The following is a 25,033-nucleotide window of genomic DNA, read 5'->3' as shown; positions in this document are numbered from 1 at the left end:
TATGTTGATAACTTTTAATCCCGTACTTCTATTGATAAGTCCCTCTGTGTCCTGTTGTAGCATTATATTTGAAAGTGTGACAAATGTATTTTTAATATGTGGTGATTATATTGAATTGTTCTATATTTGAGCGTTTTTATATTTGTAAAATTTTCCAAATAAAGACAATTGGCAGGAGAGCGAGTTATGATGTCCCTCAGAAACCAAAGGACCATGGATCAGTATTCATCGTTTATATAACAGAGTATTGCACTAAGAACTGGTGCTTTACTGATGGGTCTCCATTTTTTTACAAGTATACTACCAAGCAAGCTTTGCTGGCAGGTACATTCACTATGCTTGGGAAGATTCCTCAGTGAGTTACTAACTGCTGCGGACATCTGCTTTGACCCACAGGTAATGTGTTCAATCCTGAGAGTGCCAGCTCATCTCTCCATCCTTCCAAAGGCATGAAACTGAGCGTCATTGAATTTATTAATAATAACACCTTTTAATGACAACACTTATAAATGGTGGACTGAAATGCTACATAAAAGCAATTTATTAAGTGTACACACACAAAGACAAACACCCTGTTTTCAGGGTCATAAATGCTATTCTATTTTCAGAATGACCTAGCCCGATTAAACTTAGGAGTCAAACTTGTTCTTCGTGCATGAATAGACAGATTAATACAGACTCCGAGTGCTGCCGCCCATTGAAGGCTGAGCCCGAACATGGATCCACATGGCTTATTACTTTTAGGGTGAATACTAATATGTTAATATTATATTTCTTTTGGCATCTACTGTAGAACATCAATGGACAATAATGTTTATTTTAGCTATGATCTAAAATTGTGTGGCCGATACTTGTTTGGATTAGAGACCTCTGGTGAACTCCAAAGACATGTCAACCATTTGCATATGTGAAGGATTTGGGAAAAGAGAGAATGAGAGAAAAATTGAGAAAGGGGGAAGGATAAAGAGAGACAAGGAAAGAGAGAGATTCTGATCTATTCTCAAAATGTAAATGGTGAACATCCTAAGAATATATGTGCAGGTAGACCTCAACCCGCACTAACTTGGGTAGTCAATTTTGCAATGTCTCTTGGGAACTCACCATAAGCTCAGTCTTGAGAATCAGTGGTATCCCTGTCCAGTGTACACTGCAGCACTTTCTGCTGTAGCGTCCAGAGGATTTCTTCACTTTGTGTGATAGTTACTTTCAATTACTGTTCTTCTACCTGAGGAACTATAGAGTCTCTCATCCCCCTGCCAGCATTTGTTGATTCAATGCACAGTTTGATTCACTGCACCGTTTTAATAACTTGATATTCATTGATATGACCACAAATAACTAAGCTTGTATGTTTCCAGCTTTTTCAGGAGCACATTGAAGCCTCTGGCAGTAGTAGCGAGTCGTCTAGCTCCTCTTCTAATTCTTCTTTCAGTAACATAAAAGAACTGGCTCGGCGTTTCTCACTCACATTTGGTTTGGACCAAGTGAAATCCAGAGAGTCTGTCGCTATGATGCACAAGTAGGTGTTGCATTCATTATTGTTAACCCACCTTTGTCTTTTTTTTAATTAATTTAAATAATCCTCTTTTTGTAAAGTGGGAGACCATGTTTGGATGGAAGTGTTCCCTGTGTGTTAAACTGTGTGAACCTGCCCTAAGTAACTGATAGCGTGTCACACTGGTACGAATAGTTTTTGCCTGGTGCTGTTACCATTTTAATGTAGCATGAAGAAGTTGGCTGCTAGTGGGAGCAAAACCAGGAGTGGAATCTTATTGTGAAATGCATCAACCCTCCCAAGTAAGAGACTGCATCTTGTCATCCTGCACCATGCTTCGTGCCTAAAAGGCTAGTGTTTCCAATGCCTGGCATCAAAGCGGACACAAGAAGAACTACCATCATTGCTGAGAGGAAAGTAATGATTCATTCGGAGGCTGAGGCGGGTCATCCTGTAGACCAGTAAGGCATTATTATGCTAAATAGGCCACCCTTCCCCTTTGTTATAAAAGATCTATCCTACAATGTTGACAGAATAGCTGGGATGCTGATTCAAGAAGTCCCTCCTTTGAGAAAACATTCTACCTAGACAGATGTTCCCTAATTTACTTGCAACACCGCCGCAGACGGTCATTCTTGGACGTGTGTTTCCGCAGCACGCGTGTGCTCAGTGCTGTTGAATAGTGCCAGAACTGTGTGACAATATGCTGTTATATCGTGTGCTATTATGCAACCTACTTATTATGTCCTAATGCTTCATTTGATGTTCCACTGTTTCACATTAATGTGGTAACTGCTGGCTCTTTCGGCCTTTTTACGGTTGCCAGGACAGCCCTCATTATTCATATCACTAGTTGTGATTTATTTTCTCAAGCGGTTACAATGTATGTTCTCCCCTTCTTTGTTTGTTATGCCCCAATGGATTTCAAAGTTGCTCACATTCCTCATGTGTGCACTCTTTAAGCCTCTTCATGGTTGTTCTTTCTGCCTCCTCATCCTCAAGAAATGCTTTCTTGTCACATTATTAGAGGTACGGTGGATGAGCAAGTTACAGCCCCTCTCTGTTAACCCGTCCTACACCACGTTTTACAGAGACCAGCTAGTTCCATGGAGGCAAGCCTTTTTCACTCTGAAGGTAGTGACCCCCTTTCATCTTGGTCAGAGCATCACTCTTCCTATTTTTATTGCTCCGCCTCACCACTCCAAGGAGAAGGAGAGACTTTATCAACTCGATCCAAAATGGGCTCTAAGCTTCTACATTGATCGTACCAAAAGGCAACAGGTGGACAGTCCCCTGTTTACCGATTCTTTGGAGCAAAGAAAGGCAAGGCTGTGCAGAAAAAGACCATCTTCCTCTGGATCGTACTCCGCATTAAGATCTGTTATGCACTTGTGCAAAAGCAGCTTGTGATGGTCTATAAGTTCATTCTACCAGAGCCAAGGCTGCTACCACTGCGTTGATACACAGACATTCTGTCACATTTGTCAGGTTGCTACTTGGGTGTGGCTCCATATGTTCACTAGGCACTATTGTCTGGACAGCCAGGCCCGCCGGGAAGGGCACTCCGTGCAATCGGTCCTTCTGGACTTTTTCGTTTGAGACAGTTTACAGTCCCACATCCTAAAAGGTACTGCTCTGATATCTATTCAAAAGGTGATGAATCTACGGTTGGAAGTCTCTATCAGAAGAACAAGTCACTTACCTTCAGTAATGCACTTCTGGTAGAGACTTTATAAAACACCAGATTCCTCACGGTCTCTCCTGCCTTGCCGTTCTGTGAACTGGACTCTTTCATATAAATAGGATCTATCTGAAAGATCTGCACACTGGTCACGATTTATTTGATTGGCTCTGCGTCTGCGGGCAGAGACCAGTCCGAAAGCAACTGATATCAGCTCGCTTGTATTGCTCCTATATAGGCCTGCACACCTTAATTCAGACGTGGAACAAGGTCAACATGGTAATGCAGACAATTTTTCAGATCCATCTGACACCTGGGGAATATTCAAAAGGTGATGAATCTGTGGTTAGATTGAGTCTCTGCAGAGAAAGCATTACCGAAGGTTAGTAACTTGTTCAACAAGGTTGTGCTGTAGCAAGCTGTGTAAAGGTGAGATTGGTGTACCCCTGCCCTTCCTGTCCTGTACTTTGATTGCCTAGTACAAAAAATTCAGTTGAATTTTGGCACGAAGCACAATACACTTATGGATTGAATCAATAGATCTATGTGTTGTACCATTTATGGCTTGTTTTTTGGTGAGGTTTTTGTGAGTAATGATGTTTGGCTTCCCCTAATTATTGCTGTCTTTTATTTCATGTTTTTGCTGATAGAGATGGGATTGAATTTGCATTTAGAAGAGTGGCTGCAGTGGAAGGAAATACCCCTCCTAATTTGTCCTTTCTCCTGGTCATCAGTGAATTCTCCAACAAACTACTGAAACCTGACAAGAGACTAGTGTAAGTTAACTGTATTGTATGTGCTGCTGCTGTTCTGCACGGACGTCACCCATTCTCTGCAGTTTCTATGGAAGAAACGTGTGGCTCTGTGTTCTGTGGTGAATAACTGTACTGGTGTTTGTGTTTTGTTGTTGATTATAAGGTGGTGGTAGAGGGAAAAGAACAGTCTTACACTGTAGGTCAGAGCAACAGATCTCTGGTGAGGCTGCTGCAGCGTCCAAAAATGCTAAAGACAAACAACACGGTGGGAAATTGGTGGTCTCTGGTTTCTCAGATTTGATGGACATAGTATAGGGAAATGCACCCTGCTGTGACACTGACCTTTTTGAAGTTCCCTTAAAGTGATCTATCTGTGGTGGGGTCAGGCCAACACTTGGAAACTATTCTGGTCTTCACTGTAGGTTCGCGAGCAGGAAAGGAGCAGGGCTATCTCAGAAATTACCAGTCTAGTGAAAAGTAACTTTACAATCTAATTTATAAAACAAAGGCCCCTCTTTCTTTCTTGAAGATAACGATGAAGTAAGCAGATCCACTGTTTACTTCAGTTTGTGGTTGTCTACCTCTGTCTTGATACACTCAGTGAGGTTACGAAATAACCTGATCCAGAGTCCAATTCAGATCAAGCAGGCAGTCCATCTTCTCTGTCCATGAACTGCTCTTTGTTGGACATAGCAGTTTCTGTGTGCTTCATGAAACTAGGGCCTTTCCTAGAGCTGGAGCCCATTCATTGTGTTCTTCTACAGATAGGTGTTGTATAGCTTGTGTAGATTTGGGGCAGCACCGGACTGTAGTCCATGGCTCCTTCTCCTTTAGATTCAGAATGGTCACAGACCCTCATAGCCCTATCTTTGCTGATGAAAAGTAATCCAGAATACATTAGGTTGGTAGCAGTCTGAGCCCCCACTGACCTTCCAGAATCCAGGGGTCTAGTGACAGTTTGGTCCTTGTGGAGAGATGAGGTCCATAGATGCCAAAGGTAAGACAATCAGTTTAAGGGCCTGTAATGTCCTCTCATAAGGGCCACTCTTGCATCTGCATGTAAATTTGCTTTTGTGACTCATGCGTTGTCTATACATGCATACATGACTTCCTTTTCCTATACTAACTCTGCATATCACCTGAAAAAAAGCTTTGGGAAATACCCCCAAAATTTGAGGTGGGAGGTACTGAAAGTGCTTTTTAGATTTCATCTCAAAATTTTATTTTTTACTAAGTTTATGACCTTTGTAATTTTGTACAGCATTGGATACTTGCACAGATTTGTAACAGACCAGATGCTACTTCACAAAGGGCCAGAGTGGAGTCCACTGTTGCACTACAGAAATTCTCTGCTTGCCACTGAGGAGGAGGAGAGCTCGTCGACAAGCAGTGTATTCTCCAAAGAGTGCCTCTCGAGCAGATCAAAGATATCTTCTCTGAAAAGAAGATCTTCTAATGGTATGTACGTCTTAGATTTGGGACTCGCTTTTCTGGCCCTTATTACAAGAAGACCGTTATTCCCGGTGGAACTCAGACACCAGAATGAAGGTCTGCAGTCACTTGCAGACCACCATCCCTGCAGTGGTAGCCGTTAGCAGGGAGTCATAAACAGCGATCTGCTAACTAATATTCATTAAACAGATCATTCTGCGACCTCCTGCAAGGGGGCATTTTGCAGTGCGAATTGTTAGTTCATAAGGCAAATTAGACAATTTACCAAAAATCGGTGTGCAGCTTTTGCCCACTATGTGTGACTTCTCTATACATACATCCAGTGGCGGCTGGTGACATTTGAAAGTGGTGAGAAAGTAAGAGTTCTGGATGAGTGCCCTGTAGCGAGCAAGCAAGTTAGATTGTCATAAGGGGGTTTGGTGAGGTTTCTCCCCTCATGAAAATGTTTAAAAAGAGTGGGCCAATGGTGCATTTTCAAGCAAATTTGAGAAAGCAAAAGGTTAACAAAAAAAATTCTGAACTTGTAGTTATTGCATCATTAAAGAGATGTCATATGATAATGATGGGTAACTGCTTATTCGGTATAACCAGTGAACTTCATAACAGACTTTGAGATAACAATGCAGTGAATGTTGCTCAGATATCTTTACTTATTGTAAATTCATTCATTACAAATTAAATCTACTGAGGAAATACAAGTTATTGTGATTTGTTGGGTTGGACACAATGAGACAGCAAGCAATAAATATTAAAAGGCAGTAGGGCACCCTACAAGGCACTTTGTGTCTCATTCAGGGGATGAAGAAATATGATTACATCGCCCCCATCCTGCTGGAACTCCCTTAGCTCCCCTTGCTGGTCCGCTACATCATCAAACCCAGCTGCATCATTTACAAACATTCCAAATGATGCAGATGGTCTTCATGATTTAGTGGGCCAGCAAAGCCATCATGACCTGCAGCACCAGTGGCGTAACGAAACTTGAGAGGGGTGTGGTAAATAAAAATTCCTTTACCGGGACTGAATTTGATACAGAAACATTATAAAATAGCTCAGTAAAATGAGAGGCAGAATCCGTGATATTAGAGTTTCGGAATGGGCTTTATTCCAATGATCGATTATAATCGGATGCTCCAAGTTCCATCACCACGGGGGTTCAGGAAGTGAAGTACATACTTTATTGACAAGAAGTAACTTTTATAGTACATACATTACAATGAAGCGAATACAGTAGGCGTAACAATTGATAAGGAAATTGACGTTTTTCCTGCGTAACCGAAAATGGGTGTAATAAGGAGTAAAAAGGAACATAATTGGTTATGATGTCATACATAGGTGGATCTATAAGATAATACTTGGCATAGATGCGCGCGCAGCAGTATGACGTGTAATTGACGTGTAACTAGGGGGTGAAGGGGACTTGACATTAGCTCTACATGTGGAGACGAAAAGTCTGGGGGGTCAAGTCAACCTAATCCCAAATCATATCTAACATCCTATGTTTAAAGAACTATGTTATCCACAAAAGAAGGACTCTCGGACAGAATCTATTCTATACTGACTGTGCGTGCGTGTACAAGCGTCTAAGTGTCTACACTGAATGCGAGGGGGTAGGAATTATTCCATGGTAACAGGGCTATGAATTACTTGCATGAGGACAGAGAAGCCGGGCCTTTTGCTTGGTAACTGGAAGAATGTTTACTTAAACTACTAGGCAGGAATGCATCGGCTGAGGGGGAAGCAGATAATTCGAAGGTGAAATACAGTTCTTGGCAGAGAATAGGCTGATGTCAGGCTTCGTGAGCCGCGCAGAGAATGAGACAAAGTTCATGGTCACAGATGCAGGCTCAGACTGGAGCTTTCAGAGGCAGAAAGCAAGAGGAGTTTTGATGACAGAATCAGGGCCTACTTGCCTGGACTGTAAAATGGCATAAGTGAACCATATAAAGCCGGTGGCCTTTCATATTTAGGAATGGAATATCCAGCCTATTCATGGCGGATCTGACAGAGGACATGGTGACGGTGGACGCACATGTATTTGCGTCTTCATAACTGGAACTGGAGGAAACATACATGTACTTGTGACATGCACATGGAACCGTTGGGGTCCAAGATAGGGGACATAACTGACCAGAAAAATCCATATTTCCACATTCCCTCCTTGTCCCCTACTTGCCCTTCAAGAGATATCAATCTTCATCAATCCATTGACCTGTTCATATAGCATCATTTGTTCTTCTTTCTTCTTCCGTGACGAATGAAATCTTGGTGGTGGAATACACGATGTGGCACACAGACCACAAATCGCTGGTCCACATTGTAGACATAGACAGCAACTGAATAGTATGAGAAGGCCAATACCTAGGAAGGATAAAACTCCATCCCCAGGCTGATACCACATTCCAAAACCAACTGGACCAAGTCCAAGTGCCTGGGTTCTGGTGTATCTGGTTTACAATCTTATGAAGGCGAGTGATGGCTTTATATACAGATGGCGAGTTTTCTGGTATGAATACGCAGCAGCTTGATCCGATGACCCTACAAGCTCCGCCCCTATCAGCCAGGATGACGTCAAGGACAAGACGATTTTGAAGCACAACAATCCGCATAGCAGACTGCTCTTCCGTTAAATTGCCTAAGGCGGAAATAGTCTCATTCACTACTGCTTCAAGGGTTCTAGTTAATCTACGTATCAGCTTACTATTAGTAACAGTACCTATATAGGGAAAGATACCTTTATTAAAATCTACATACTTGTCCCATGCCGTCTCAGTGTAATCGACAATGGGGAGATCTCTCCGCTCTCTGTTGTGTACTAAATGAATATTTCTGTAATATTCAGGAGGAGCTAGGAAGACAGGTGGCAAAAGGAATGCAATGTAGCAGGTACCATCCCAATCTAGAGGTAGACGCATATATGCAGTCTGACCACATATAAAATAGGAGTGGCGAGAAGCTCTAAATGAAGATTTGCCTTGATCACTGAATTCTACTATAGTAGTGCATTTACTATGGCCCATATGTATGGAACCAACCTTTCTTACACACAATTCACCCTTCGCTGGGAATACTGACATGGTGGGTAAGACTAGTTCAATTTCAGATACGACATTTAGAATCATGAGATTAGGTGTAAAATTACCTAATCCATATACTTCATTTTCTAGATCAGTTCCTGTTCTTTTGGGGCGACCCTCCTTGTCAGGGTAGCAAACCTTGAGTAAAACTAGGTTCAGGTTTCCCCATACCCAATGATCTTGGTAAACTGCTGTGTCTGAGTCTATGGAATTGATTAAACTAAACCATGCTCCACAGGAGCCATTATGTGTAAATGGATGTGGAAAGAAAGGCAGGACTCCTTCATAATTCTGATAGGGAGGGAGTCGGCCACACACCCAACAATTGGTGGCATTACTAGTCTGATGGGAATGATGTAACATACTAATGAAAGTGTTATTGCGCAGCGCAAGTCTATAAGACAATTCATGCGGAGGTAAGTCACTAAAAGAATGTTCAGCAATAACATTATAAACGTGTCTAGAAATAGGGTAATATATGTGCAACAACATACTTGTAATAATTATTAAAAGACTCAATAAAAACAGAATTAATAATGTCACTATGCAGTGGCTACGCAGTGATTTACAATACGCCTGTCGTTTCAACATTTTCCGCGACTGTCCATGATTTAGGTCTAGATGATACATGTCAGAGACAAATTCAACCGCTTCACCTTGGAGAGGACTTAAACAATCAAATTGTCTGACGTTCTAGGCCTCAATTTTACTTTATAGAGTTCGGTTTCAGTCCTTTCAACCAAAGGAAGTTTTGAATCAGTCTGTGAGGGAGTGCAGGGCACAATGTCTATATCCGAGGATAGTCCATGAAATTTCTTGATATGGCTTGAATGAATCCAGCCCTTGCGGCCCTCGATCTTCACGGCTGTTCTTGTGGTCAGCAAGACCAACTTGGGTGATTTCCACCTGGGCTCCAGCTGAGTCTTCCGGTCGAAATTCCTCACAAAGACAAGATCACCCGGAACAACGTCATGTGGTTTCACCTCGGTGTTGTCGGGAAAGGCTGCAGCTACCTGTGAACGACAAGATTGTAGTGCAGACATCAAGGAAGCCAAGTAATCTGTCAGCATATTACAGTCAATATCAGTTATTTTGCGTGGTATAGGCGTCCCCCACATATTCGGTGGTCTGCCGAAGATCACCTCATACGGGGATAGCCCTGTTCGAGAGTGTGCTACCATTCTCATGTAAAAGAGTGCAACGGGCAACGCTACTTACCCAGTCGACACCTTTCTCTCTGCATATTTTGGACATTCTGATTTTCAGTATCTGGTTATGTCTTTCTACGAGACCTGCTGCCTCGGGGTGTCGGACACAGTGGAATTTCCACTGATATCCTAACAGAAGTGAAATGTGTTTCATTAATTCGGATGAGAACGGCTGGCCGTTATCTGAGTGAACAACACGTGGTAAACCGTATCGTGGGAAGAATTCTCGAACCAACTGTTTGGCAGTAGTCGGGGCAGTGTAATCTGAAACCGGGTATGCCTCTGTCCAACGGGACAGAGCGCAAACAACTACGAGAACATATTTGAATCCTCGACATCGTTCCATCTGGATATAGTCCATCTGGAGTACTTCAAAAGGATGATGAGGAGGATGAAATCCACCCTGTTCTACGGGAACGCTTTTTCCTGGGTTGAACTGACAACAGATCATACAGGTACGGACCTTTTGTTTGGCTGCTGCTCGTAAATGTTTATTGAACCAAATGTGTTGAATGCTGTCTAGCATAGCTTTTTCTCCTAGATGTGCTGGACTATGTATAGTGTTAATTATAACTTGGACCATTGAATCAGGAAGGAACCACACAGACTTTTCCTTCATCATCCATCCTTGGTCCGTTTGAATCCCTCCTAATTCAGTCCATTTCTTTATTTCGTCTGGTGTAGCATGTGTCTGTATGTCAATTACGTCAAGAGTAGGATCTTTAACTGTCATACAATGTGTCGGTGTCGGGACTATTGTCTTTGTCATGTCGGGGGTTTGAGTTTGAGCAGTCTGTTTAGCTGTTCTGTCGGCTAGATCATTGCCTTGGGAAATGATATCAGTAACCTTCGTATGAGCCTTACATTTCATAATTGATATTGCAGTGGGTAGATGTATTGCATCTAATAAGGCATGAATGAGGGGTCCGTGCTGAATGTGGGCACCGTGGGAAGTTAAATAACCTCTCTCTCGCCACAGCACGCCGAAGTCATGTACAACTCCGAATGCATAACGTGAGTCAGTGTATATGTTGACTTTTTTATTCGTGGCTTGAATACAGGCTTGTGTCAGAGCGATAAGCTCTGCGGCTTGAGCTGACAAAGTATTTATACGATTAGTTTCAATGACTTCAGTATCTGTGGTGACTGCGTAAGCAGCCACTAACTCTCCTGTACTTGTTCTCATACATGAACCATCTACATACAATGTCAGGTCTGGATCTGACAATGGGACATCGGTTAAGTCTTGTCTGGGTTTTGTCGTTATTGTAATAACTTCAATACAGTCATGAGCTAGTGGGTCTGTTCCGATTACAGGTAAAAGTGTGGCAGGATTCAATGTGTTACAGCGTCTGATTTCTATATGTGGCTGAAACAATGTAAGTTCGTACCCTGTAAGTCGCGCTATAGTCAAGTGTTGTGTTTGCGTTCTATTTACAAGAACCTCTACTGCGTGTGGTACTTGAACTGTCAATGGATGTCCTAACACTATGGCATCGCTTTGTCGGATTGCTAAAGCTGTCGCTGCTACTGATTTCAGGCACGCAGGCAAAGCCTGAGCTACGGGATCTAATGTACTAGAAAAATAAGCACATGGTTTGTGTGCTCCTGCTTGTTCCTGTGTGAGTACTGACAAAGCAGTACCTTCTCGTTCTGTAACAAAGAGTGTAAACTGTTTTCTGTAACATGGCGTTGCTAAAACGGGTGCTTGACATAAAGCTTTCTTTAGGCTTTCAAAAGCTTGTGTGTGTTCCTGAGTCCAAGGGAGAACAGTCGGTGTGGCTGCCTCCTGTGTGGTTAACTGAATGAGTGGTTTTGCTAGAAATGCGTACTGAGGGATCCACTGCCTACAATATGAAGTGAGGCCTATGAAAGCTCGTACCTCCTTTTGTGTCTTGGTTATTGACATGTTAGCTATCAACTGAATGCGGTCGGGTGTAAGCTGCCTTCCCTCCTTGGACAGCGAGTGTCCAAGATAAACAACTCGCTGGACACAGAATTGCAGCTTAGAAGGGGACACCTTGTGCCCCTTTTCGGCTAGAAATTGTAAAACTGTCAGTGATGCTGTTTCACATTCCGGTTCGCTTCTCGCGGTGATCAGCAGATCATCGACGTATTGAAGCAAGGCAGTGTTAACCGGCATGTGGATACTGTCAAGTTCTCGTTTCAGTGCTTGGCTATAGATGCTGGGGCTTTCTGTAAATCCTTGAGGTGCGCGTGAGAATTTAAAGCTACGCCCATTTAAACTAAATCCGAACAAATATTGACTTTCCGGATCTATTGGGACGCTGAAAAAGGCATTCTTGAGATCAATTACAGTAAAGAATGTTGCTTCGGAATCAATAGCTGTCAATAATGACGAGATATCAGGGACCACAGGAAATTGTGGCACAATGCATTTGTTTAACTCGCGCAGGTCAATAACCAATCGATATACTGGCGGGGCTGTAGGATCTGTTCGTTTAAGAACCGGAATTATCGGTGAATTACATACATTGGAGTCTGTTTCTACAACTACTCCTTGGGCAATAAGCTCGTCAATGATTTGTAGTAAAGCCACTACAGCATCTGGTGGTAACTTGTATTGTCGCATTCGTGGTAGCACCACTCCTGCCTTTAGTGTGACTCGATATGGTGTAATATTCATGCAACCAACATCAGTAGGGCCTTGTGCCCATAGATGTGTAGGTAAAGTCTGCAGTCGGGGATCCATGTCTCTAGACACATAGTGACCTTTAAAATCACGTAAAAACAACCTTGCACCTTCCGGAGAACAACATATTATGGCTCCTAGAGCTTTCAGGGTTTTAATTCCTAACAGATTTTCTGGGCATGCAAGCAATAAATCTGTAGTTCGGGTCAGAGGTCCTATCGTAAGTGGAAGAGGCTGTGATACTTCATTAACAATAGGTTTTCCTGAAAAACCAAGGGAAATATTCTGAGAGCCTGAGAGGGGTGCCCCTGGAACTTCACTACGTTTTATAGTTGTTCGACTTGCCCCTGTATCGAGTAAAAAATTTCTATCTTGACCTAATAATTCACTATGTACATAAGGTCCTTCTTGGTCTACAGGAATCTCGATAAGGGGTAAGTCAACTTCCCTCTCTAGGCTAGTTCATGCGTAACGCTGATACTCAGGATATTCATACTGTGCGGTCTGATACATTTGTCGTGTTGTTGTCTGTGTGGCAGCAACAGGCAACGGTGGTGCAGCTGGCACAAACTGTATTGGCTGTTGTGCGGCTGGCATGGTCTGGGCATGCTGCATAGCTCCTTGTTCATTCTGATCTTGTCTTAGTGGCCGTGATCTTTCTTGTGTTTTACCTATGGCGATATTATGTTTTAAAACTGGACAATCGTGTACGTAATGACCTGGCTTTTTACAATAATTGCATGTCCCTTTTACAGGCCCTGCTGAATCGGAATGTGTCATACCCTTTTTATGTCCTTCAGCTGGAACTGTCTGGGAAACTAGCATTTTCATTTTCGTGTCTTTCATGCGTCTGTGTTCATGTTCTTGTTCCTCTCTAATTCTATTGTGATGGTACTGTAACATTTGTAACATTTGTGATGGAGTGTTACCTTGCCAGGTACTCTCGAATTTTAATACTCTATTCTTTACTGGGGGCAGGGCATTTTCCACTAATTTTGTTACAAACAGATGCGGGTATGATTCGCTACTTGCTTTTATGCCACTATTTATACCAAAACATTTCTCGAATCGGGCATAGTAATCACTAGTGTCTTCATCTTGCTTCTGTTTACAGGCTGAAATTGTACCCCAATCTTCCTTTTTCGTAGTTAATAAACGTGGCAGTACCTGTACTAGTAGACCTGGTAGTGCTTTAGTTTTGTCCCCAAGCCCCGAACCTGGACCTCGGGCCTTTTCTTCTGCTTCTAATGCTGACCATTCTATCTTTTGGTCTCCTACCTCCCACTCTTTTTCCTTGAGTTTCTCATAAATGCCAGCAGGCATCAACACCTTTAATATTGTCATAATGTCGGGGTAGGTATACTCTCCCATGAGTAACATGTCTTTAATTTCTCGGTGAAAACCCGCTGGATCTTTGTCATGACTGGGTACCACTTTCTTCATTTGTAACAGTTCTATTTTTGATATGGGCGTATATACAAAAACGCGCCTAAACTCGTTGTCCTCGCCTTTTATTGGGTGCACTTCTCGTAAGGGATTCTGTCTATCCATGTGATACGTGGTTCTTTCCTTGACGGGCAATGAGACATGCTCTGAGCATACAAAAAGAATATACTGCTTTCTTGACTCTAGAATTTCTTTAATTAATTTAGTACCTGGACCTCTCCATTTATTCATAAGCAATTCAGTCAGTATGTCAGGTAAGGGACCAGGGTCCGAATGCTGACTCCGATATAGTATAATGAGTTGTTGAATCATATAAATCCCAGCTAACCTCTGTTCATCTGGGGTGAGATTCAAAAATGTGCGTACTACTGTATCATCACTATATTTTCCAGGACTGTCCACCCAATGGACAGCTGCCCTGGCTAAATCTTGTTCATCCATAGAATCGAGAAAATGATAACCCCTTCGTTCTCGGAGTAGTTTGTCGGCGGTTTGGAACGAATGCTCGTTAGACCTTATATTAATTATAGGTATTTGGAAATTCCTGTCATTAGCTGGACATATCGGACGTATTGAGTCAGTATGACATCTAGTCTGATTCCTATTACAAGATCTTCCCCTACCTACATAGGCTATGGTGTCCGACTGTCCTGCGGGCAGTCCTGACCCTTCTTCCTCGCTTTGTTCGAACTCGTCTGCCTCTAATCTCTCTTCGTGTAGGCGTTCTATTTCTTTACGGATCTTTCGGCACATGGCTATTATACAATTTTGCTTATCGTGTCTCCCTTCTGATATATTCTGGCTCCATCTTGTAAGAATTTGCATTGCATCCGGATCTACCCCCGGTCGGTCTTGATTTTCTGATCACACAGTTTATGAGGAAACGTAACAGTTCCCCCTGTATCTCTACTTTCTGGTATTCCATAGCTCTGTTAATACATTCTGGATCTCGCCCTGTTTGGACAAAATGGTATATATTATCTAGATGCGCAGTCATTCCTGGTAACTTCGCTAAATACACTGCGGCTCGTCTGATACGCAATGATGCCAGGATCATTTCGTCCTCTATACCGGGCACCGGGTCATATCTACAATCTACAAGAAGTTCTTTAAGCGCACGGGCACTTACGAATTTGGGTGTACGTGAATGCGCTGACTCTTGAAAAGTAAGTTTATTTATTCTGGGTGGCGTAGAAAAAATATTGGTAGCACCTCCCGTGGCCCCATCTGGGGCGTCGGGTGTGAAAGGATTCGTCGAACGTGACACAGCAACTATAGGTGTGGACACAGCTATAGAAGTACCCGTAGGAACAGATGCAGAAACAGATGTGCTTGCCGGAACTTGTGACTCGATTTGTTGCTGTAGGGATACGGGTGCAGGGTCTTGGCGTTGGACCTCCCTGGTATGCGGTCTATGTGGGGCGGAATTAGCATACTCGGGAGCTGCGTCATCTAAATATGAGGAAAGAAAAACATCTTCTGCGGTTCTAGGATGCCCCTTAGGATGTACCTTGATTGGGAATAATGGGGGTGGCAAGTCTTTCGGTATCTCTGGAGTAGCCTTAGGTAATCCTTCGGCCAGAAGGGGATACATACCATTCATAAGGGCATTTCTTTGTCTATCTACTTGTTCTGATTTCACTCGGATACCTTCCTCAATTAATAGATTTTCTCGAACTTTGTTTGAACTTTCTTTACTCTTCTCTTCCTGTCTACGTGCTTTTTCCGTACGTCTATGAGATTCTTTACGCCATAACTCAACGGCGTCTTTCTGTGACTGTCTGACTTTCCTTTTCCATAACTCTTCCTCGACTTTCATGATGCATTCTGCATCCCAGGTCCCCGCTGCGGGCCACCTCTGACTTTCTGGCAATCCCTTGGTGTAGTCTACCCATAAATCAAGAAATAATATAGCGTCTAAGCCATGTTTGTGATACATGAAGTGCCCTGGAGTATCCCTAGGAGGAATAGGGACGGCTTCTTCGAGTACCCCTTTTCTAGTAGTGATCTGTCTTAATTTCGAAAAGAGCGGCATATTGACAACTGATCCGATACTTAATCTTGAACACACTTAATACAAAAGCACACTAATGAACAACCATTCATACCACAATATGCAGGACGTTTAACACATTAAACATTAAACATTAAACATTTTTAACCTTTAAAATAAACAACAATGATGATCGTCTGCATAACTAATCACCACGCTTAATTCTTGACACTAACTAGATACTTCGGAATACTTGAAATACTGCTAAACAGTACAGATACACTGCTAAAACAGTGCAGACCGGATTTGTGTACCCAAACCCGTCTTGACCGGCACAACCTATGTGCACGTCAGAAATGCCTCCCCAGTAATGGTACTCACCGGGTAGCTTCGGAAACAGAAGGCCTCGGTAACTTGAACTTGAACCGGACTGGACTCGACTCGACTCGTCGGAAACTGGGCTTGACTTCGAACTGGTGGGTCTCTGTATACCTCGGATCTTGCTCTCTCAGCTAGGCTCTGGTCGGGATACTTCGCACTTCTCACCGCCTCGTCTGGGTGTTGATCGCAGTCTCAGTGGCCCCCGCTTGACCGGAGGGAGATACAGGAAATCCTGCTGGTACGCGTTATTGTCCGTCCAGCTGTGGCAGGAGACCGGGCCTGCTACTCACCGCCGGCGCGTGAGATGAGAAAGTGTCCCTATTCGGGCGCCATCATGTGGTAAATAAAAATTCCTTTACCGGGACTGAATTTGATACAGAAACATTATAAAATAGCTCAGTAAAATGAGAGGCAGAATCCGTGATATTAGAGTTTCGGAATGGGCTTTATTCCAATGATCGATTATAATCGGATGCTCCAAGTTCCATCACCACAGGGGTTCAGGAAGTGAAGTACATACTTTATTGACAAGAAGTAACTTTTATAGTACATACATTACAATGAAGCGAATACAGTAGGCGTAACAATTGATAAGGAAATTGACGTTTTTCCTGCGTAACCGAAAATGGGTGTAATAAGGAGTAAAAAGGAACATAATTGGTTATGATGTCATACATAGGTGGATCTATAAGATAATACTTGGCATAGATGCGCGCGCAGCAGTATGACGTGTAATTGACGTGTAACTAGGGGGTGAAGGGGACTTGACATTAGCTCTACATGTGGAGACGAAAAGTCTGGGGGGTCAAGTCAACCTAATCCCAAATCATATCTAACATCCTATGTTTAAAGAACTATGTTATCCACAAAAGAAGGACTCTCGGACAGAATCTATTCTATACTGACTGTGCGTGCGTGTACAAGCGTCTAAGTGTCTACACTGAATGCGAGGGGGTAGGAATTATTCCATGGTAACAGGGCTATGAATTACTTGCATGAGGACAGAGAAGCCGAGCCTTTTGCTTGGTAACTGGAAGAATGTTTACTTAAACTACTAGGCAGGAATGCATCGGCTGAGGGGGAAGCAGATAATTCGAAGGTGAAATACAGTTCTTGGCAGAGAATAGGCTGATGTCAGGCTTCGTGAGCCGCGCAGAGAATGAGACAAAGTTCATGGTCACAGATGCAGGCTCAGACTGGAGCTTTCAGAGGCAGAAAGCAAGAGGAGTTTTGATGACAGAATCAGGGCCTACTTGCCTGGACTGTAAAATGGCATAAGTGAACCATATAAAGCCGGTGGCCTTTCATATTTAGGAATGGAATATCCAGCCTATTCATGGCGGATCTGACAGAGGACATGTTGACGGTGGACGCACATGTATTTGCGTCTTCATAACTGGAACTGGAGGAAACATACATGTACTTGTGACATGCACATGGAACCGTTGGGGTCCAAGATAGGGGACATAACTGACCAGAAAAATCCATATTTCCACAGGGGCCCTCTGCAAAGTACATGGAGAGGACTCACTCAAAGACCAGGGTACTTTGTTGATGGGCCCCCCTGGACCTCGGGTCCGCCTGCACTGCAATGGCTATGGGGGCCTTTGTTACGCTACTGTAGCAGCACCCTTCTTATCTTGGGGGGCAAGCTTGGGAGCACCACTTATAAATATGAGTGTAATAGACAAGACAGACATAGTAAGGAGATAGAAGGTGTATGCATGGAATATCCTAGCAGACAGAGTACAGTGGAAAGGTCTCCAAGAGTCCAGATGCCATTGACAGGTTGCAGAAAATTTGAGGACTGGTGCTTGAGCTAGACAATCAATTTCATTCTTATTTGCTTTGATATTGCACCCTTGTCGATAATTGTGTATGTTATGTTGTATTTTGTTTGCTAACTGTATGAAAATATAATGCAGTTTTTGCAATCAACTGCATTTCGCCAATAAAATCTGATTTACAAAAAATACAGTTGATAAGTGATGTGTGACGAGACAATGATCGCACATCAAAGTGCACAAGGGGTCTGAAGAGCAATCTGTATGAATGGGGCAGTGGCCCTATGTATTTTCCTTAGTTTACTTTATAAACATCAGGAAATATATATGTGCAGTTTGATTATTTGCTACTTAATTGCACTTTTGCTACAGCAGATTTATTACTTTCTCGCCATTTATTTAATGGCCCCCCACTCCCCGGGCCTGCTGAAATTTGACTGCATTTCTACATATTTTCACGTTATTTAGGTATTTGGAGTGCCTCTGCACTTGATCACTTGGAAAACACTGGACTAGTAAATAAACTGGGTTGTGCTAAACCCAGTAACCAACTGCGAATAAACTGATGTGGAGAAAAAGCCTGTTGGTGTCAGTTGTATCATGCATCTCGTTATTGGTGCATTATATGATGTAGGGGTTCCTGTGGGTTTCTACTTAAAGTGTAGAATGTTGAATGTTGCTGTCCTGAACAACAAACAAAAACCTGTAGTGCAACTGGATCCAGTAGTTAACAATGTGTAACTGGTCAAATGGAAACCGGCACTTCACCAATGTTTTCCAGAAAGGAGGGTACACGCGTGACTCTTTGGATAATCAGACTAAAGCTGAGCAACTTTAAATGTTGATTAAATATGCCCATGTAGAGGAAACCTTGACATGAATACACCTGTTTCAGGTTTACCTATTGAGCTGCATTCTGAAATTGTGGTGATGTCGCATATGTAAATATTGTAGCGTGTGCATTGGGGGAACGGGAATAAAAATGCTCTTCAAACGGTCCTCACGTGGCTGCCGTCGTGTTTGCAAACCCTGCTCTAAGACCTAAAACAAAGCTGTTTTAATGCACACACTGTGTGAACGTGTGCAGCTCCTGCCCTGGCTGTATCCATACACCGTCCTCACGCACTCCGCCTGGAGCTCCTGGACTCGCCCTTCTGCCTAAGGTTGTTAGTGTAATGGTCCCAGCTGGCAGCGTTTAGCGAGCAATGCCCCCTCCAATGGAATCGGGTCCCTCAGAAACTCCGAGCCTGCGTCGAGACTCGGGCTCATGGCAGTGAAGGAATCTGGGGGGAATCCAAGCCCTCTCTTTTGCACCAAAGGCTCCATGTCAAGCAACCTAACCTTGATCTTCATGTCCTAGAAATGCCTGCCCTCCTTAATGCACACCATGGTTCTGCAGAGGTGTGTACCAATGTTGTCTGCCGGGGCCAACTACACCAATAGTGATGGTGCTTTCATGTTTGTGTTAGGAACAGCATAACAGCAGCAGCCGGATTGGATGGGACAGGCAGACACAGTGCCTCATATAGAGACCAAGAGGCTGTGTCTGTTTTCTCCCGGCTCATAGCACACTGCAGATTGTGAAGAGACGTAGTATGCATTTCTGATTGGTCTTAGGAAACACAATGGCCAGACTGACTTGCGCACTTCATTTCACTGCGATGTGCAGGGTGGCTGCCAATCATTAAGCTTGGACCGGCGCACGGTACGTCATCGGGTGCGCTGATAGAAGTCAAGGCCGAGCCATAATTAAATTACTTAAAACTGCATAAAAAATATATATATTTTGTATGCGATGGCTAGCACGCAGGGGGGCAACGTCTTGGCGCTCCTGTAGATGGTCCGCCCCTACATATATCTATCCCAATACGTATTGTTTAACACGTCAATCTGATAAAGATTGTATAGTTCGTGTTTTTGCATTGTTCCAAAAGAGCATTCAAATAACCAGCAGAGCACATTAGCCAGAACAAATCACATACAGAAACACATCACCAATAAATCAAATTGCCAGTTATTGTGGTGCTCCCAACAACATTTATCACCAAAACCACCAAACACAGACTTCCAACAGAACTCTTACGACAGTTCTTATGAATCCAAAATAAAGCAGAGGTTAGCTATATGGTTGGCTATTTCAGTGTTCCAAAAAGCACATTCAACAAGATAATCCGTACATAAACATCCAGCATACCAAATATACACAGCTAAACCCAAATAGTTTCCTTGTGTTTTCAAAATGCATACGCCAACAAATTATGCCACACTGAAACACAACATAACCTATTACATTTTTGTTTATTCTGAGCTAAAACACACATTAGAATGTTTCTTATTCCTCTAACTCCGCATAAATAGAGTTAGAGCTTTCTTCTAGCTATTTACTGCACATACCACTGAAACTCGATACTGAAACAGCATAACATTTAACAAAACACCCATCACGCATCACTCTGCTAAACAACTTCAGCACACAAACAGCACTAGCCACTGTTGAGACAGCAGCATCACAAACAAATCATCCCACTTAATACCGAAACTCATACAAACAAAACATAAAGCTACACACGTCCAACATATCCCTACTCACCACACACATGAAGTGCTCCTAACCACCCAGCTTCAGGCCCCTTTAACAAATATTAAGCAATCAGTAAAGCCATCTGCCACACCTCTCTAACACCCAAAATCATGTACTCACAGTTTATTAAATAAAACACAGCCAAACTTAACCTGGGGTTTGTGAAACCTGCTCACGGGGTCCGCGAAATTAAATAATATTAGAATACTAGCTAAATATGTATCAGTAAAAAAGCAAAATGGAAATTTGAAAATTACAAATGTTCTGTAAATATGAAGTAATTTAAAATCGAAATCTAAAAATTAAGTTTGTATCCTCAGATTGATTTATGAGAGCAGGGCAGGTACAGCAAACAGAATCTAGTATGTACGATTAGTGGCCTCCAAAGAAACACTGGTATGCTTAAACTAAAAGAGAGCCTGCATTATGAGCACGCATTGCGTGCCAACTTCAGAACTGCCTGCCTCACGTACAAAGCCCTGCACACTGGGAAGCCCGCCAACCTGGCCGCCAAACTCAAGAAAGCCGGCCGGACAAGGACCCTCAGGAGCTCAAACACCTTCCTCCTCATCCCCCCGAAAACGCGCAAACAAAAAGCCTCTTCTCGATCCTTCTCTGGAAATGCTCCAAGAATCTGGAACTCCATCCCAGTCCATATCAGAACGAACCCCTCCTTTGTAAAATTCAAACGGCAGCTCAAAGACCTCTTCCTCAATCGCTCCCTGCCGAATGGTTAGCTGCCGCTTGAATGCAGACTCTTGCCCACCTTCACCATTCATTCATCCTAAGTTTAAGAACTCTACCTCACCCACCTACCAACTTAGTCCTGCCTCACCCCTGTGTATATCACCTCTTTATTTTGTAACTTTTTGGATATTAAGGCTGCATTCTGTTCTGAGACTCTCGACTCGCAGCGAATCAATATGTATACTATTGTTAAGTTTTGTATTGATTTTCCCATCACCTTCGTTGTAAAGCGGTCCGATACCCTCGGGTCTGGCTAGCGCTATATAAAACTCCTAAATAAATATGAGCAATAAAGAAAAAGGCTGGGGGGGAGTGGCCTGGCATCAGCCAAGATGGCTGCCTAGAAAGAGAGCTCCGCCGGGACCACGATAAAAGCCCTTATCATCTGACATTACTCCGTATGTTGATGCGCCGCTGTGATTAGTAAGGCCAGCGGAACCCTCGCTGCATTAAGCGACACCGAAGAGCCTGTCGAAATCCGCTCAGAATTGCCTTATCTGCTCTGTGCAACATGAGAGGCAGGGAAAGTGCGGAGCCCGAACTGGAGTAGGCGGTGCCCGTGTGCTTGTACCGGCCTGCAGTGAGCGAGGCAGCTGCCTGACTCTGAACCTCGGGCGGGCGGTGGAGCTGCAGACTCCAAAGACCTGCAACAGCGCGAGATCCTGCCCGGAACGTTTCCGGGATCAGAATAAAGCCGAAGGGACCGCGAAAGATCAGATGAGACCAGCGGACACAGCGGCGTGCCGTGAGCACTCGTCCTGTAAGACGTAATTCCCAGCCTTTTCCCACATTGCCACAATCCCTCCGACGGTCCCAAATATAAGTTTGAGCAGCGCTGCCCTCCCGAATATAATTCTGAATTCCTGCCTCTCTTCCGCTGATTATTGCCTCATTGCTTAACGCTGACTCGTTCGGCCAAGGGACAACGTGAACGTTCGCTGGGGACACTGGTGTAGAGCGCATCAAACCCAATAGAGCGCTGCACCCCGCTCCAACAATCTCTCCCTCTGAACACGACCAAAGGCAACAAGCGCACTCAACGTTCAGAGGGTCAGATAATAATGGCACACTGCCTGGGGACAATACCAAGTAGCTGGCAGTTAGGCAATGCATCAGTGATTACGGCAACAAAGGCTGGAGTGGAGACTCCTCTTCGATTATATCTCCGGTGTTGGCGTAGTGAATCCTGTTGAACCTATAACGGATTGGTACAGTTGGACTTTTTAAACACAATATTAAGGGTGCAAAAGTGTGCAGTTGGTGTTCAATCCTCTTCAGTGCCCACTGCCAGAAGCCAGGGTATGAGCGACACGGGATAGAGACTAGAGAATAAGCTGCATCACGCCGTGGGTCATAGTAGCGTCTGGACGACCCCACTGGAGAACTGAAAGGCTAGGCATATACCACCCACTCCAAACGTTTGTTCCAATTTACGCATGAGCCTCAGCTATAACTAGTTCCAGAAATACCCATCTGGTTCCAAACGAGACAAAACACGCTCGCAACTTATACTGGTGCGTATCCATCACAAAGACGTATCTCACGCTCATGAGTGGAGCTGTACTGCACTAATTCCTCGGAGGGTGCCGGACCTAACATACCATTGCCAGAAATGCCTGCTCCCAGATCTGAAAATCGATGGACACCTACGTTTGCCTCGTCACAACTGGGGAAGATAGATGGTCACAAACCTGACAGCTCTCTGAAACTCCTCTTTTGATGGAGTAGGACCTACGTGGCGTCTAAAGACCCCATAGTGCCCAACACAAGGAAGCAGGACACATATACCATGAAACCAAAAAGTGGTACGTCGATACAGTCCAACAAACTAGACAAATACACTGTTTCTAAACAGGCAACGGCAGAAGATGGGGCCTCGATCGGTCAGAACGAAGCTCATAAACCCTCACTTCCCTAATGGAGGCCATTCAGTCTTTGGGCACTACGCTTGAAACAAATATCGATAAAGTTTCGATTGAAATGAATCTCCTTAGGGCGGACATGAATAAAACAACAGAATGTGTAACAAAAACGGAGTTGACTATTACTGAGCTACAGACTACCACACGCAAACTGGAAGACAAAGTCGCACAACTAGTTCACCAACACCGCCAAGTGACCCTGAAGCTGGAGGACCAGGAAGGGCTGGCCCGTTGTAATAACATCTGTGTGGTGGGTGTCCCAGAGGTGGCAGAAGGGCCCAGTATGGACTTCTTTCTCGAAGACCTCATACTTAATCACCTCAAACCCAAGCGGCTCTCCACCCTCTTTACAGTGGAGAGGGCGCATAGAGCCCCAGTCCCGCCGCCAAAACCAGGAGCAAATCCCAGGACTATCATAGCCAAGATCCTTAACTATAGAGATCGTGACGCTATCCTACAGGCGACACGCATTCATGGGGATCTTCAATATGAGAACACCGCCGTGAGGTTCTTCCCATACTTTACACTTAAGGTGCAACAGGAGCGGCGTACCATCGATGGTGTCAAACGAATACTGCGAGAAAAGGGCATCAAATATATGATGATCTTCCTTGCAAAACTCAAAATCATCACCAACGGGAAATCCCTGTTTTGTTTGACCCCAGCGGACGTCCAGGAATGGCTGGACAAAGGACCAACAAGGAAAGAAAGACCACAAATTGGATTAAACTGGAGAGACACTCGTGAACATTCACCAGGCTTGTCAGATGGACTAATGGATACAAGTAAGCGAACCCAACGATCCTGGAGCTCCAGATCTACGAGTCCAGTCATCCAGGAGACTGGCGGAGACTGACCCCGTTTCCGTTGCAACAGAACACACAGACTCATCATGGCAATCAGTAATGTTTGATTGTAAGAAATGAGCTGTTACATATATGTAAGGTTCACGCAGAATGCCGGACGGCGCATTGCAACACTGTATTCTTGACTAGGGCTAAAGTGGGAGGCCCGAGTACCACGAGAGGGCGTCACCCCAGTACCCCCATTATTGTTAAGTGTTTATTGGGCGACAGGCGCTCTGCTAGTTGGGGATGTGGGTAGTTTTACACCTACGCAGCAGGGTAGCTGGGAGGGGGAGTTCCTTTGTGGGGATTTTCTTTTGACTGTTCTAATGTTTCTTTTTCCTGCAGTGGTATCTAATTATATCGCTCAAAGAATTCAGGTGCATAGTCCATTACCACTGCATGGGAAGAAAGGGCGTTTGCAGGTGGGGGCGTGGGGGGCGGTTCGACTGTTATACACATTGCGGATGTCGATGATCAATAACAGCCAAATGCACGACAACATATATATGATACGTAATGACTATGCAATGGGACAAGAACCTTAAGCTCTTAAGTTGGAACGTCAATGGTCTTGGGAATAAAGTTAAATGTGGAGTTGTAATGCAATATATAAAACGAAACTCACCGGATGTAGTGTTGCTTCAGGAATCTCACTTGGTAGAAAACATGTGCAACACAATGAATAGGTGGGGTTACAAATTAGTGGCACACTCCGGTTTCACCTCGGGATCCAGAGGGGTGGGTATTATGATTAAGCGCTCCTTCCCCCTGTTCATACATCACACATGGTCCGACAGATTGGATCATTACTCTGCGATCTCAGGGCAATGGGAGGGTCAAATACTTACTATCATGACGATGTATTTTTCACCGGGCTGACAGGGCTCTACATTTAAAGACCTGAGCGCTCTTATATTGTCCCTCCCCAAAGGGTCATACGGTTGTGGGGGGAGACTTTAACTCCATAGCATCGGGACCCTTGCACCGCTATCCACCCCGGGACATTGGTG

The 25,033-nt window shown here is 43.9% G+C and overlaps 1 protein-coding gene across 1 annotated transcript in view; it reads left to right on the top strand.

Moving 5' to 3' along the window:
- Nucleotides 1-25,033, top strand: part of LOC146805567 (cohesin subunit SA-2-like) — a 627,511-nt gene that overhangs the window by 545,006 nt on the left and 57,472 nt on the right. The window contains exons 27-29 of the mRNA XM_085622843.1: nucleotides 1,359-1,519; nucleotides 3,827-3,952; nucleotides 5,193-5,389. Coding sequence (XP_085478969.1) covers nucleotides 1,359-1,519; nucleotides 3,827-3,952; nucleotides 5,193-5,389 — 484 coding nt within the window. The remainder of the gene's footprint in view (nucleotides 1-1,358; nucleotides 1,520-3,826; nucleotides 3,953-5,192; nucleotides 5,390-25,033) is intronic.

The sequence above is a fragment of the Triturus cristatus genome, chromosome 8 (genome assembly GCF_964204655.1).
Source record: "Triturus cristatus chromosome 8, aTriCri1.1, whole genome shotgun sequence".
NCBI lineage: Eukaryota > Metazoa > Chordata > Amphibia > Caudata > Salamandridae > Triturus > Triturus cristatus.
This window is presented reverse-complemented; position numbering and strand designations above follow the sequence as displayed.